At 26.8% G+C, this 15,910-nt stretch overlaps 1 protein-coding gene across 3 annotated transcripts; it reads left to right on the top strand.

The window, feature by feature from the left end:
- The first annotated feature begins 1,368 nt into the window (after positions 1–1,368).
- Positions 1,369–13,683, top strand: Haspin (haspin). Of its 3 annotated transcripts, none has more exons than XM_015516725.2 (14): positions 1,369–1,651; positions 4,771–4,918; positions 5,743–6,067; positions 6,405–6,508; positions 7,001–8,872; positions 8,946–9,038; positions 9,625–9,714; positions 10,021–10,108; positions 10,163–10,473; positions 11,162–11,295; positions 11,643–11,795; positions 12,257–12,399; positions 12,462–12,671; positions 13,387–13,683. In XM_015516725.2, the coding sequence occupies exons 3-14, from the start codon at positions 5,763–5,765 to the stop codon at positions 13,391–13,393; spliced, it is 3,510 nt and encodes a 1,169-aa protein (XP_015372211.1). In that variant the 5' UTR covers positions 1,369–1,651; positions 4,771–4,918; positions 5,743–5,762; the 3' UTR covers positions 13,394–13,683. The 3 variants fall into 3 exon arrangements, with proteins under 3 accessions (XP_015372211.1, XP_015372212.1, XP_089080079.1); XM_089223953.1 differs by lacking the exon at positions 1,369–1,651 and adding an exon at positions 3,534–4,699; XM_015516726.2 differs by lacking the exon at positions 1,369–1,651 and having other exon boundaries at positions 3,533–4,918; positions 5,746–6,067.
- The last annotated feature ends 2,227 nt before the right edge of the window (positions 13,684–15,910 follow it).

Raw genomic sequence — 15,910 nt, 5'->3', positions numbered from 1 at the left:
ACTATCTGGTTCTTGCATGACGTTGTCCGTGCATTTTAACCCTTAATATGTATATAGACATATGACGAAGAAATTGTGGATTTGGGCTTTTTCATATAAAACATTCAATTAATATTCCCGTTCCTATAAAACATACGAAAAAAGAAATTAGTTATATTATTATTTAGATTCTAAATATTAATTGTCTAGATCTGTTATTTTTATATTTCATATACTTAACAACTTATTTTTAGACTGCTACTGAAATATAAAAAATTAAAGGTCGCGGTATTTGCAACGGTAGCGGTGGCGGTTACGACAAAATGAAGCCGGACTCAATTTTACCGGCACCGCCAAGACAAAAGAATTTTACCGCCACTGCTGCAGTTTGTGGCGACCTTAATGCTGTAGCTAGGCTGAAGTCGCTTTGTACACGGACATCTGCTTTTTTATCAATCAATCATTTTCACAACAAAAGTAGGTAATAAGCGTAAGTAAAGTATGTTTACATTTTTTGATTTCAATCATATACTTAAATATATTTTCAAATTAATTTATATAAATCTAATTTATTTCATTGTTGTTAATTTCTGCATGATTTCATAGGACTTTGAAGACATGTTCTAGTAAATGACTTTCTTTCTTGTGTTTTCGTATTTGAGGCAGTTCGTTAAAATATTGTTTGTGTTTTGGGTTCCACATGTGGTACCTACATTATATTGGAGACGCTTCTTTTGCCATTAAGAACCCGTGTGTTACCTAGCTTTGTGTGGTATATTTTTAATTTTTTTAAGACGCCAAACGCAGCCATATAATTTGCAACACTTATAGTACAGTATAATCGGGTAAGGTATAAAAATCCCTCCTCAGTCATACAACCAAGTATAATACATATGAAAAAAAATTAGCATCGCATTGACGTTGAGGTAATATAGTTTGTTTTTAATAAATAATAATAATAATGTTCAACAATTTTGTATAAAAACTGGAAAATTATAAATATTTGTCGGGTACTGTAATTTATTATGATAATTTATTGTAATATCTTATACATGTTTAATGCTTGAAACTTTAAAACTAAATAAAAAAAAAAAGACAACAAAAGTATTACAAAATTATATAATTACCTTTAAATTTTGGTTATAAAGCCATAAGTCAACTCCCACGAAGATTAAAAATAACAAACCTTAAATGTTTATGTTGAACAGCTGAAAACTGTAAATTATATGTTAGTAAGATGGATCCAGCAAGTCATGTGGAGGTAACATTACAATGTATGCAACTATAATACTAATATGCTAATTCAATGAATAAAACGGGCAAATTGCCCAATAGTATACTCGTACAAGTGAGTACCTAATCTAAGTCATATAATAACATAAATTCATAATAATTGATCAAAAAAATATAAAAGCAAACGTGTGGGACAAAAAAAAAATTGATTATAATGAATATAATTAAACATTAAAGATTATTGTTAATAATTATGCTTTTACTTAAATACGTGTCAGTTTATATTTGAATCGCTCAATATAACACCAAATTAAAAATTGAAAACCAGATTCAGTGGTAAAATATGCGTCTCATACACAATGGCCAATATTATTATGAACTACAGACAACAGTTATATGCATTACAGTTACAATATAATTAATTTGGACATGATTTTTGGTAAGTATAGGTAGGTTAGGTTAGGTTAGGTAACTGTCAGCTATTTATAAGTGACATATGTTGTTTATTCTATATTTTTTCAAATCGAGACAATTATAATTATTGAGAATATATTAATCGTACAGGCTAAACTATGTAAAAACCAATAAAAAATAAAATATTTAGAGTTGCTAATCTTGAAATAAATTCTCGCAGCGGAAGCACTTTTTTATGGTTAGGGCTTCGACAACTGAGGTCATTAGCCTGGGGAACTGTAGGGGAAGGTACTGTAAGGTTTTAACTCGTGGGTTTTTTTTGTTAGAATTTTGAATGGGCACCCGTGGGTTTCTGCCATGCCCGGTTGGGGGCCGGCGGCCTCTCTCTCCAGACATCGCGAAATGCCCAAAGAGCGATGCCGCCCGTGACCGAGATTCCAACCGGCGACTGCGTGCGTCGCAACCGACGCCTTAGTCCGCTCGACCACTCCACCCCCTAAGGAAGCACTTTTCTATATCATGCTTCTGACATTGGCAGCAGTTCAGCTGTATGTTGCATGCTCACGCGTCAGAAAACCTTCCGATTTTTTTTTAGTACGTACCAGAAGAAAAAGCAACAAATGTTGTGTATCCAAATGCATTTCAATAAATATCATTCAATTGAATAGGTACTTGAACTGTCAGACTTTACTCGATAAAACGCATAAAATTAAATAATGATAAACTAAATTGAAAGACTATTACTCAGTATATTTTAACAGTTATCCATCTATATATGTATAAAAATATATATTGCTAGCATTATCACAGGTAACGAATTTAACACACAGTTTGAAACATATTAGATGTGGTATTTTTAACGGTCTACGAAGTGCACGGGTTCAGCTAGTATATAGTAGTATTACATAAAATATTAAATGTACCTATATAGTATCATCAGATAGAAATTGAAAGTAGCTATACTACTATAGTGACAAAAAAGGATATTTCACTTCTTTATACGCAAATCCATAACATAAAACTATCTAGTCATAAAAATAAACCGAAAATGAATAATTTTGCATTACACCTGGCTTAATACAAATTAGAGGAATGTTGAAACTCGGCAAATTCCATGATACAATAAAGTTTGTGTCAAAACAGATATAATATAGGTAATAACTAATAAGATAAGTAGATAGTGTACTGTGTAAGCGAATGTAGGAAAAAAAGCCAAATTACAATAATTAAATTTAAATATATATATATCAATTATAACTGAAGTATTAAATTAGGTATTATTTAAAATTTTTTTACATATTATTGGTCATATTGTATACATATACGAGTATATAATTATTAATACACAGGTTATATGTTATTTATTATTCATAGTAATAAATATATTTTAGATTCTAAACAGCAATCAATGTATTGATTTTATTAAACAAAAAGTTTAAATTAATTTATTTCAATCTAGCATGTATTTAATACTGCTATATGTACATTTAAAAAAAATCATCCTGTATAAAGTATATACATAATACTTATTATACATATCTAGGGTAGTATAGGGTATAAGACATAAATCAATTGATTTCAACAATTAAACATAATGTCCACAAAATATTATACCTATTATTTTTATTCAATGTTTATTATAATATTAACAATTTTATTTTTATATATGAATACGGACAATACAGTATGATTAACTGTGTTAAAAATTTAAAAAATTTGAATAATACTTTAAATTTTATTTTTTTTTGTATATTTAATTATAATTATTTTTTATTTATTTGACCAATAATGAGTAAACAATTTTGAAAAATTGTAGGTACCTAATTTAATATTTTAATTTTAATGGTTATAAACTTATAGGTATATTTAATTATTGTAATTTGACTTTTATTTCCATGGCTTATTTTTCTGTAGATTATTTTTCCCGTGGCTTTTTTTACCCTGGATTATTTTTCTTGGCTTTTTTTCCGTAGATTTTTTTACCCTGGCTTTTTTTCTGACTACCAGTGTAGGCACAGAATATTTACTTTATTATGATGGGTTTTCTCTGCTGTTGTGTATCAACATTCAACATAAATTCAAAATATTTTCATAAAATTAAAGATAATAATCGAACTCACTTTCTACAAATACGGTTTTCAGCTCGTAACCATGAATCATTAATTTATCTTTATTCTGTGTATAAATATGTGTAGTTAGGTATGTGACTCATCTACAAGTAAATAGTTATGTTTAATAAATAAATTAATAATAATATATTAGTTGAATATATACAAGGTGATTCTTTTATCAAACACCACCCAACTTTAGGAGGCTATATCTTCTAAACGGATTAACGAAAAATGAAAATTTAAACGTGAAAAGTCATTGAAAAAAATAGCCTTTTTAGTTTATGAAATTTTAAGTATAGGTTGTCATTTGAAAATCAAAAGTTGATAATGGTTAACTTGATAAATATAAGAGTGAAAATATTTTAAAAATATATAGTTCTAGAATAAGATGGTTCTAAAGTTTTGAAAAAAGTCAATAGTTTTTGAAATAAAGAGTGTTGTTTGATAAAATAATCACCCTGTTTATGCCTAAGCTTATCGACTATATATGTATTTGTTTTTATCGTTCAATTTGAATACAATTACAATTAAAATCATACTAATTACCATTAAAATATTATTAATGTATTAATCATGTAAAATACATAACACATTTTTTTTAAATAAGTTATATTTTATGATTTATTTTTCCTGGGACTCTTAACCCTTGATAATACATTTTTCGTATTCTTTGTTGTTTGTAAAATTAAAATAGATATTTTTAATCGTGGTTTCAGCATAGAACAATGGTAGGTATCAGCATTGATTATAAATACTAGTATTTATAATCAATGGTATCAGTAAACAACCTCCACCATAAATTGATCAAAGCCTCCACGAAAACGGTTACAAGAAAACACGTTTAAATCTGTGGTATTGATAACAGATAAAATAGTAAACTATTTGTTTCTTATCAGTGTTTGTTTGCCGTTAAGATTTTAGTTTTTCAATTTAGATTTAAATAATTTAAGTGTTTCACACCCGTTAGTTCATTTTCTCTTATTTTTATTCCAATAAATTATCATTTTAAATTGTTGTTTGTTCTCATTTGTAGATACAATTATTGAATTATAGAAACTGTAGGCACTATAGTCGTCTATCAATTATCAAAAGGCGCCAATCGTAAAGCTAAGTCGGTGTACTCGCAGGCACTTATTGATTTGAATTACGGTAATTTGTCTTGTCCAAAGATTGATTAATCGGTAAGTGTAACAATGTAACGTTAAATTACGTGTTTTTAATAGGTATTTTTATGCATATATGGTATTACTGGCTTTTTATTGTCATAATGCGATATTTTTAATTCTTATGATTGTTACTGTGAGTATTATTTTGTTGAAGGGATTTGATCTTGTCTCAGTACTCTACCAAAATAAATTTTATGTCAATTGTACCGTCTATCGTAGTTATTAGATAAAACCTTTGAAAAAATAATTGATTTTTTTAAGAAGTTTTCTTAATAACAACTTGCTACTTAGTCACTCATTTGAAATTGGACTTCTTGACCTTTTACAATTAGATTTTTGAAAATTACATTTTTTTTAAAATGTTAATAAATTACCTAACCATAAAAACTAAATTTTGACAAATTCAAATGTTTTCAGAAATGTTATCTGATAAATAGGATAGAGTATAACTGGCAAAAGGTTAATACTGTTTAATGTGAAATATACTCTGTGATGATACGGAGTACAGTAGAACAGCCCTGCAATAACTAGTGTTAAGTTCGAATTACATAATGTGACCAGAATGCCAGACTGGTAGTCGATACTAGCTGCCGTGTATAGACACTGCTTGGTAAATGCACTTTGAAGGGGTGAAAAGTTTAACCATATTCTTGTGTAAAAATTCGCCTGTCTAAATATAATAAATAATCTCACTCATGCTTCCAGTTACTTTATAGATCATCTACAAAAAACTATTATTAACATTTTAAATTATATACAATACATGAGTCATATTTTTTTATCAAGTTTAAAACGTATTAATGGACAAAAATACATATTTATTAATTTTTGTTTATTAGCAGTTTAAAAAACTAATAGAATGGATCAGACATCAAATACTTCAAGACTTGTGAAGACTTACGGGAAACCTAGACGTACTCAACTTATAGGACAAAATTCATTATGGAATGATGATTTAAATGATGACTTCGACAAATGTTTGGGTATTGAGGATGTTCCACAAACAACATTTGTCTCACCTGAACCAAGTGGTTCAGTTACAATGTACAAGCCTAAAAAAAAAAAAAAAAATGAAAATCAGAAGCATTCTGATTTTGGTGGATGGTCAATGCACTTACATTCTACTTTAGATGGTCATAGAAATAATTTGAGTTCAAAAAAGAGGTGAGTTACGTTATAAATATGAAATCAAATTGTTGGTTTTAAAACTATTATAACAATAAATTAGGTATCTACACTAAATATTTGACGTTTATAATTAAAAGAATAATTTTAATTTACTTGTTTATGTAATAAAATAACATAGTTTCATTACAAGAAGTTATATCTATGATCAATTACTTGTTTTTTTTTACCTATTTGTTAATTTAATTGTTTTAATATAGACACTGGTTATAGTTAGTTGCATTACAACCTATAATATACGCCAATAAAGAGGTTGAATTATTTGAGTGTAGATACTTATTATTATATAGAATAAAAAATTGCATTTGTGTTTCAGATATACAGAATACAATTTAGATACTAATCATAAAAAGAAAAAACTTTTGTTGAAAAGTGCTAAAAAAAAAAAGGAAAATTTAAATATCACAAATAGTTCAAAAGGTATGAGATCAAATACATTTTATTAAATGCAGTTAAGAATAAATTATAAAATTCTTTTATAAGCATTTAAAAAAGTTGATTATAATATATAAAAATATACTTAACTAGCCAGAGTAACTTGCTACAAAACATCACTATCAACACTCAAGCAACTAACCTGTTAAACATAAATTCCTTTAATAGTATTTTTATTGCATTATCACTGAGTGACTGAAAAATAAAATGTGCGTTAGTAGGGAATATAAAGATACAATTTATTTTAGTAGATATTTTATTTTAATTACATATCAGTGAACTTTGGTATTACATTATATATTTGATTTTGTGTTCACTGCTCAAAAGTTTTTTAAAATTGTATTATATTTTGGTATAGTGAACTAGAACTATTTTATTTTAAAACATTTTTATATTCATAAAAACACAATAATACAAAATTCAATAATTTAGGAAATTTTTGTTACATTTTTAATATAATTTTTTTTTCTGTTGCAGGAGTAACCCCAATCTCGATCAAGAAATTAAAAAACAAATTTGTCTTATCTAAAGAACAGTGTTCTACTCCATTACAGAAATCTATGTTATTTCCCTATGGTAACAAATTCAAGAGTATTTCTTCAAAAAAAAAAAAAAAAACAAAATCAAAGAAAAATTTGGCCCATATCACCAATACTATTAATTCTTCAGAACTTCCCAAGCAACTAGAATATTCACATTTAAATACTTCTAACATTTCAAGGAAAACAAATGATGAATATAATAACTTATTTGATGAGTCTGTTCTAATATCTAGTTCTCATTTTCCACCATCAAAAAATAAATATTCAGAATATAGTAAATCTAATAACCAAATTATTTCCAACAGCCCTAGTAGACTATGTAAACTAAACAAAAAAAAAATAACCTGCTCAAAAGAAAAAAACTCAAATTGGTATCAAAAAGTTATGAATATTTTTTGCGATGAAGAATCTATTAATTTAGAAAAATCGAAAAATCACAATGTTAAAACTACAGAGGATAATATAAACACGTGTACTTTTGAACCAGTTTTAATGTATGAAACTATCCAATTGAATCCATCAGAACAGCAGAAGCAATCATTACCATTATCCAATTTAAATAACACATCATTTCAATCTTTACAACATTCTAATAAAAGTTCATCTGAAAATGATAATCATTGTATGTTGTCTTTAGATCATTCTAAATCAAACATAGATAATAGCATCATCACTATTGAGGAGTCTCAACCAAGTCAATTATATGATAAACATCTTTCTACGTTCACAAGTTCTTTGTATGAATCATGTTATCGGCTTGATAAAAGTAAATCGATTGAAGACTGTAGGTTACCAAATGTTGATTTTATATCTGTAAATAGTTTAAATGATGAAGCTTTTGCGATTAAAACCAACAATGAAGACTATGAATTACTTAAACTTAATCAATTTAAAACTCCATCTTCGTGTGAAAATTCAACTCGCATGATACAAAATAACTTAAAAGCAGAAGATTTGAGTAACTTATGCTACTCAAGGCAAGACTATTCAAAAGTTTCGTCTTCTGATGACCTCGATTTTAGATTGCTAAATATATTAGATCGAATTGACAATAATAAACAGAGTGCATATGCTCAAAATAATCAAAGTTCTTTAACACCATTAGAAAACATGAGACAACAATTTAATTGTTATCCACCAGATTCTGAATCACAGATTTTATTAGATGTAACAACTAAGTTTTCTGATATTAAAATTGATGACACAACTGAGCAGTATGATAAATCTATTAAAGAGAAAAGTGTATTTGGCAAACTTGATCATACATACACATCAAATCTCAAACAGGACATTATTTTAAATAATTCTTCTATTTTACAAAGTTCATCTAGTTTGGAACAAGATACTGTTATTTACAAACAAAAGGGTTCAGATGTATTACATACAAAAGAGAGTTCTGATTATAATAATCTTTTATTTAATGACAAAAGTATTGAGTTAAAATCACATATAACGATAAACCGATGTAAAGAAAAAATCAATGCCAAAAATCAAATAAATATTTCGGATAGTGTATCAAATGACATAGAAATCAATGAGTCAAATTTGTCTGTATTTATGCCGCGACGAAAGAGATATGCTACTCGTTTTCAGAGTTTGGATGTCATTGATGAGTCTAGTCAATTAGAGACCAACTTCACCGAGGAAAACTCAATAGTTTTTCATTTAGAACCGGGTAAAAAATGGCGTCGCTCTATGTCAATTGTTCGAAGTTTTATGGATAGAAATATGAACGAATCTATAAATTTCACCAAAGGACGAAAATGGGCTTATACAGTTGATGATGTATTAAGACGGCAATCTATAAGTAATGTTTAGAAAATTAAATTGGTTTTCCAATACTGAAAAGTGTAAATCCTATTATGTTTTGTTGTTTTCAGGTACTAGTAATCATCAAAATTTTGATCAAAGCAATGTTTTCAAAAATTCAATTTCCAGTTCCAGCCAAAAATACATGCATAGAACTTTTGTTGGTAAATAAATGTTTATTTTAGTTGTATTCATGTCAACTAGATGTTACACAGACGTTTGTTATCTCTGTCGTACAAGTGTGTAACATACCAAATTTTATGTTCAGCAGACTCATGCTTAGTTCTGATAGTTTAAAAATTAAAGTAAATGGATCTTTTAAAAGTTTTAAGTGAAGATTATCATCTAAGTTTTCCATTATATTTTAAGTTTAAAATGAATTATGTCTATTTTAGAATTGTAAATTGATTATACATATTAAAATATTCATAACTCACTTTAAAATTGAAATATTATAATCTTGAATTTAAATTTTATGAGAAGTCAATTCACTCTAATTTTTAAATTAACAGAAATAAATTTGATCTACTGAGTTTATAATTTGTTATGTTATGCACTAATATGACAGAGACTATAAATGTCTGTGTAGACCCAGCATAAATGCAATTTATTTATTGTACTAGGCTTACAAAATATTCTAACTTTAAGAACATCCTAATGACATTTTCTTAATAATTTTTTAGTTAAAATTTTTAATCATAATGAAAAGTAAAATAAAAATTATTTGTAATATATTTTTATTGTTTATAGATACTAGTATTTATCAAAATTTAGATCAAAGAAATATTTTGAAAAATTTAACGTGCAGTTCCAGCCAAAACCTGCAAATAACTTCTACTGGTAATTAAAATCTTTATTTTAGTTGTATTCATGTTAGTGTAATTTATAAATTATACTTGACTAAGAAGATATTCTTTCTATAAGTAATTTTCCTATGCTTTATGAATTAAATCTGTAATTAAGAAATGAAAATTTTAATCATTTAATCAGATATCCAATTAAATTTTTATTAAAAAAAAAAAAAAAAATAGGCACAATTTGAAGAGGTGTAAACACAAAAAACACATGTTTTCAAAACTTAAAAGTAATAAATAGTTAAAGTATTAGAAAATGTAAGCTTGTTAAATTTAAATTTGTGTGATGTAGATCTTGAAGATCAGAAAGCCAGAAGTTACATTTTTGAAGTGTGTCATCAACGAGAATTTATATCTTTTGAATCGTGGTTAAACCCTAAGTATGTATAATGTTAGTTTTATTGTCTATTATTATAACCTCTTATTTGTTTAAGGTGTATAAATAAATGGAAAAAGGTTGGAGAAGGTGTATATGGCGAAGTATTTAGCTACTCAAGTGGAAATCGATGTACTATTGTTAAAATCATTCCTATAGAAGGTGAAGTGAATATTAATAGTGAGCAACAGAAGAAAATGTTCGAAGTCTACAGTGAAATTGTAATAGCTACAGAGTTGAATAAGTTGTGGAACAAATCTAATTTGAATTATACAAGCTCATTTTGTAAACTCAAACGTGTTTCCTGTGTTCAAGGAAAATATCCTAGTATTTTGATTAATTACTGGCATCAATATGACAAAGATAAAGGTATTTTAAGGTTTATGTTAATATAATATTTGTTTGTTTGATGACATAATAAGCTATAATTCTGGAGGTTGCAAACATTTATACTCTATTCGCCATAAGTTGACCCACTTGCTCGACGAAAACCGGTCGTAGCTGCGCAGGCCACCGCGTCGTTGGAGCGCTAGTGTTTATCGTTACCACCGCACCTGGCGTATACCTAGTGATTTGATTATTTTCACGACGTATCGACACTATCTCCGTGAACGCGCGCTATTATATTGCTATAATTCGTATCAATTATTTTGTATAACATTCTGTATGCACGGCGGCAGCTGACTACTACGACGAACACCGCCGATTGCCGAACACCACTGACCAATCACAAGCCACCTGTCTCCGACATGGGGGGTCTGAACGTTTCGGCGGCTCAGTATGCATGCGCGCAAGTGGGTCAACTTACGGGGAATAGAGTATAGAGACCAAATGGATGACATCCCATTAAAATGAATAGTATTTTGTATAAAATAAATTATTTACTATATTTATTTTCAATATTAATTTTACTATAATATAAATACCTTTTAAATTTAAAAAGTATATTTACATATAATATTATATTACTTAAAAATAAAGACAACTTATTTAAATGTATTTATTGAAATAACTTTTAAGTTATTCAATAATTTGTTAATTTCATGTTATTAATTAGGTTCTGATAACGATAATCCTAACATACTGCCAAATGATCAAAAGTTTATGATTTTGGAAATGGAAAATGGTGGTACTGATGTAGAAAATTTTATTTTCAACTCTGCAGACCAATCATTATTTGCATTTTTACAGGTATGTAATAACAAATGTGTTATTTTTCATTAAATTCTATTTAAATCATAAAAAAAATATTATTATGGTATCATTTCAATTTGTACTAAACTTTACAACTTATTTATTCATAAATGACTAAATATATTTATAATTTTATGATGATCAAAATATTAATAATATTAATTAATGAGTATTGTAATATAAGTAGCATTTTAAGTAAATACATCCCCGAGTATCCAATATGGAGAATCAGTGGGTTTTATTTATATCATGAATAAAATATATAATAATTAACCCTCTATTATATCCATTTTGTGATTTATAGGTTAATTTAAACTTATATAATAAAGTGTATTGTTTTTTAGATTGTTTTTGGGTTAGCTGTTGCTGAAGAAGCATACAAGTTTGAACACCGTGATTTACATATTGGTAACATTTTAGTAAAAAAATGTTCAAACAAGAAAATAGCTTATGAATTGGGTGGTGAACATTTTAATTTACCATCGCGGGGAATTAAGGTATGTACCATACTGTCATTGTTTGTACAAACTTATTCTTAGATGATACAGAAAACCATAACTATAAATATTATTATTTTAATAAATAAAATAATGAAAAAGAAATCTTAGAGTCCAATATATAACACTTAGAATTTAATGAATACTAGTATCGGTCAACAATAAAACATATTACAATTTACAGCATTGAAATACTAATTTAATTGTTTGAACATTACTTATAGATTATTGTCATAATATACATCATCAACTGTAGAAGTCCATTTTTGACCTTTGAATTTATAAATTAGTTTAAATTTCTATCCATGAAAATTTAAACAATTGAAATAGAGCAACACCACTTTTTTCCCCCTGTTCTATCATAAATTTAATTAAGAAAATTGTATATTCTACTACATTTGATACTGTCAAATTCAAAATCTCTGATTACAATTAAATAAACTATTCATTTATTTTTATAGATAACAATAATTGATTACACCTTAAGCAGAATGACATATAATTCCAATCATATATATAATGATCTTGCTAAAGATACAGAATTATTTACTTCAGTGGGTGACTACCAATTCGACATTTATCGTATGATGAGAAAAGAAACTAAGTAAGTACTGTGTTTGTATTTTAGTATCTTAAACAATTAAATTTTAATTTTTTTTCATATAGTGATCAATGGGAATTGTTTAAACCAGCCACAAATATATACTGGCTACATTATGTATTGGATAAAATGCTTACGTCAGTGCATTATAAAAAAACTAACACAATTCTACATAATAATGGTTTTTCAAATCTGGAACAGTTGAAAAATGTCATATTATCCTTTGATAGTGCAAAAAGTTTTGCTGAAAGTGAATTAATATTGAATTTAATAGGGTAATAAAAATTTTCTTTGATAATATTTTTTACTCAAGCAATTTTTTTATTTTAATTTAATGAATGTTTTTGAAAATTAGTTATAAATGGTGATCAATAAGAATGTATTATTTTTTTTTATTATGCTTTTTACATTGTGAAGTGCCATTCAAATCCACCCATATGAACAACAGTTTTATTATATTTTAGTCTTTAAGATGTATTCTGTCATTAGATACTTATTAATGTTTTCATTTAGTTTTATCATTGTACAATACAATGTTATATTAATTTCAAGAAATAAAATTGCCACAATTATAATAGTAAATGTTGATTAAGATTCAAGTTTAAGCTACAATGTTACTACTATTTATATTTTTTTCTCATTTAAATAAATAAGCCTCAGCCTTGGAGTTTTAAGTTTAACAATTTCTTAGAATACAGTATTTACATAAACAAATTATAGATTATAAACTATTTACAAGATTGGTGTTAATTAAAAAGGTCTGATGATAACTGATGATATATTTATTAGTTTATAAAATGTATTACAATTTAAAATTAAATAGGTTCTAGTATTATAAAAACTCATTTAGCATTTAGCATTCATATATATATATTGTAAATATAAGTTTAAAATGAAAAAACCATTTAATATAATAAATTTTAAACTAAAAATATTTTTATAACTAAAGTTTATTGGTGATAATAAAATGTGTTAAACATTTTTTTTCAGGTACTAGAAGTTATGAAAAAAAAAACAGTACATGTTATTTATACTTATTAGTTTATTACTATCAAAATTTTATATTTATTGTTTGGCAATTGAATCCTAAATGTTTGAAAATTATGAAATTGTGTTATATTAATTTATTTGTACCAATGATTATTTGTAGCAAGTTACTCTAGTTTTTTACTTAATTAATACTTTATTTATTGTTATATATATATTTTATAATACATTTGTGTGATCTCATTTTTCACTTCTAAACTAAAATTTATAATATATTACATTGTTTTTGTCTGGAATAAATTATTGATTTTTTAATGTTTTCTTTTGAGTATACCTGTATGTTATGTGGTCGAAATAATGCTTTAATTTAAATATTTGGTACTTTGAAAAGGTCAAAATAAAATACTCACTGAAGTTTTGGAAAAAAGCGTTGAAAAAAAATAAATAAAACTGGAATTTTTACGCAAATCCAGTTTTGACAAAATCAATTTTGATTCATGGCATAATTACAAATATATATTTACAATATACATAAATACATAACAATTTCACCGAATATCCATGTTAACATTTTCTCTACTCCTTAAAAGTGTTTAAATGTTGTGACTAATATTTTTATAGGCCACCATATCCCAAAAATGGCTTAATCTGGTTATGAAATTATTTTAATGGGAAATGTGTGCTAAAAAATTGAATTTGTCGGCTCAAGATCGAAGCAAAATTTAATTATTTTCTCTAAGATGTATTCAACTGATGAAAGCCACGCTTATCATAAAAGTAAAATGAGGTCATCTCTTGAAGTCTTTTTTGGTTTTTAAATGAAAGGTTGTTATTTCTATCACCAGATGTTTAAAAAAAAATTTAACTGATTTAAATGTTTAAAAAAAAAACCAAAGTTACCAATTTTATGCTTGGAAAGCAATGTTTTCAAATTTACATTCTAATCTGTTCCCTATACTTATGACTAATATGCGCTCACAATAACTATAATCATAATAATAATATAATAATTATAACTATAATTAGTCGTAAAGCTGAAATTGCAATTATTTTGGTTAAAAAATAGTGTGGTTCGTCGAGATGTCGACGTTCGACTATGTGTCACGACTCACGACGGTTATTGGGAAACTAGAAATCATGGCGGTGGACCAAGCTGAACATAAGTATTATTTGTTTCAAGCTATAGTTACATCCTGGGTAGGTATATGGTCATTTGCAGTTCCTTAAATTAGGTAATCCAATAACCATATTTGTTTATTTTCTTAGATTGTCTGGTTTTGTGTGGAAGTTTCTAAATGTGTTTATCGTGGATGTGACTTGCTATTAGTGTTGTAGTCATAATAATATAATATAGCCAATAGGAGAAAATCTTTGAGTAGATATACTCCCGAAAACCCACATCGCTGACGGTGATGTACCTACGCTGGCCTACGCAACCGTATTAGTGCACTGCGGAGTTTCTACATTCCCCCTCCCCCACCCACCCCACTATATTCTATTAAACCAGGTTGTAACCACCTAATTTAAAACTCTTAAATTTCGGTTTATTTTCGTTACATAACAATTTTATGTTTTGAATTAGTGTGTATTAAAATGTGAAATATCCTTATTTATCAAAATTTAAATTATTCATACGTAGGTAGGTACCCACTGGTCCCACTTTCATGTTTTATCTGAAATTTTTTTTATCTATTATAATTATGATAATATATTTTATGTAATATTGCAAAAATATAGTTTTTAAGAATATTCGTATATTAGTTCGTTATATTTATATTATAATTTAGTACGCTATACTTTCAAATGCTATTATAGTAAGTTAGCGTATATTATTATTGGTGAAACATGAGTAACCAAAAGTTTTTATTTTCTAAAAAATTATGAATAACAGTAATATGGTAGTACAAAAATTAAAAGGTTAGGTACTAACTACCTTTAACCTACTGCTACCAGTTATTAATTATTTTGAAAAAGGTGATCGTTTTTACGAACGATTTAAACAGTTTCTAGGACGTCGACAATCGACAAAAGGACAACACTAGCTGTGAATTCGAACAATGAAAAGTATAGTACCAATTTTTTTAATTTAACAGACGAGTTTCGTTGTTGTATAGGCGTTACAGATCAATATATCGTCAAAATGCTCAAAACAACCCCTAATTGAAATGATTGTGTACCAAAATTGCATACCCGAAACGCCGACATCGGAATTATTATATTCGTCATTGAAGCAAATGAAGCTATAATATTATAATATGGTATAATATTTATTATTATTATAGTTAATAGGTACTTATTACTTGGACCAGCATTTTTGTGGATTTTAATATGTCCAATGCAGTTAGTCAAAAGATTGCTAGATTTTTCGAAAATTTGTTTCATAACTTAACGATATATTTTTATTTTGCGTATTTCGAATTTTTACATTTTTAGTGCATGTTTTAGGATTTTGTAACTTTATAAGACGTTTTCAATTCAAAAAATTGAGAATCGCATAGTAATTGTTCAAGATTAAGCATTCAGCAGG

Source organism: Diuraphis noxia, unplaced genomic scaffold (assembly GCF_037042655.1).
Source record: "Diuraphis noxia isolate RWA-SAM2 unplaced genomic scaffold, SU_Dnox_SAM2 contig0003, whole genome shotgun sequence".
Classification (NCBI taxonomy): Eukaryota; Metazoa; Arthropoda; class Insecta; order Hemiptera; family Aphididae; genus Diuraphis; species Diuraphis noxia.
This window is presented reverse-complemented; position numbering and strand designations above follow the sequence as displayed.

Bases quoted from the DNA above. Each gene is read 5' to 3' on its own strand.
- Haspin (XM_015516725.2), top strand. From the start codon at position 5,763: ATGGATCAGACATCAAATACTTCAAGACTTGTGAAGACTTACGGGAAA. The intron at 6,068-6,404 runs GTGAGTTACGTT...TTTGTGTTTCAG, and splicing joins AATTTGAGTTCAAAAAAGAG to ATATACAGAATACAATTTAG. The intron at 12,400-12,461 runs GTAAGTACTGTG...TTTTTCATATAG, and splicing joins ATGATGAGAAAAGAAACTAA to TGATCAATGGGAATTGTTTA.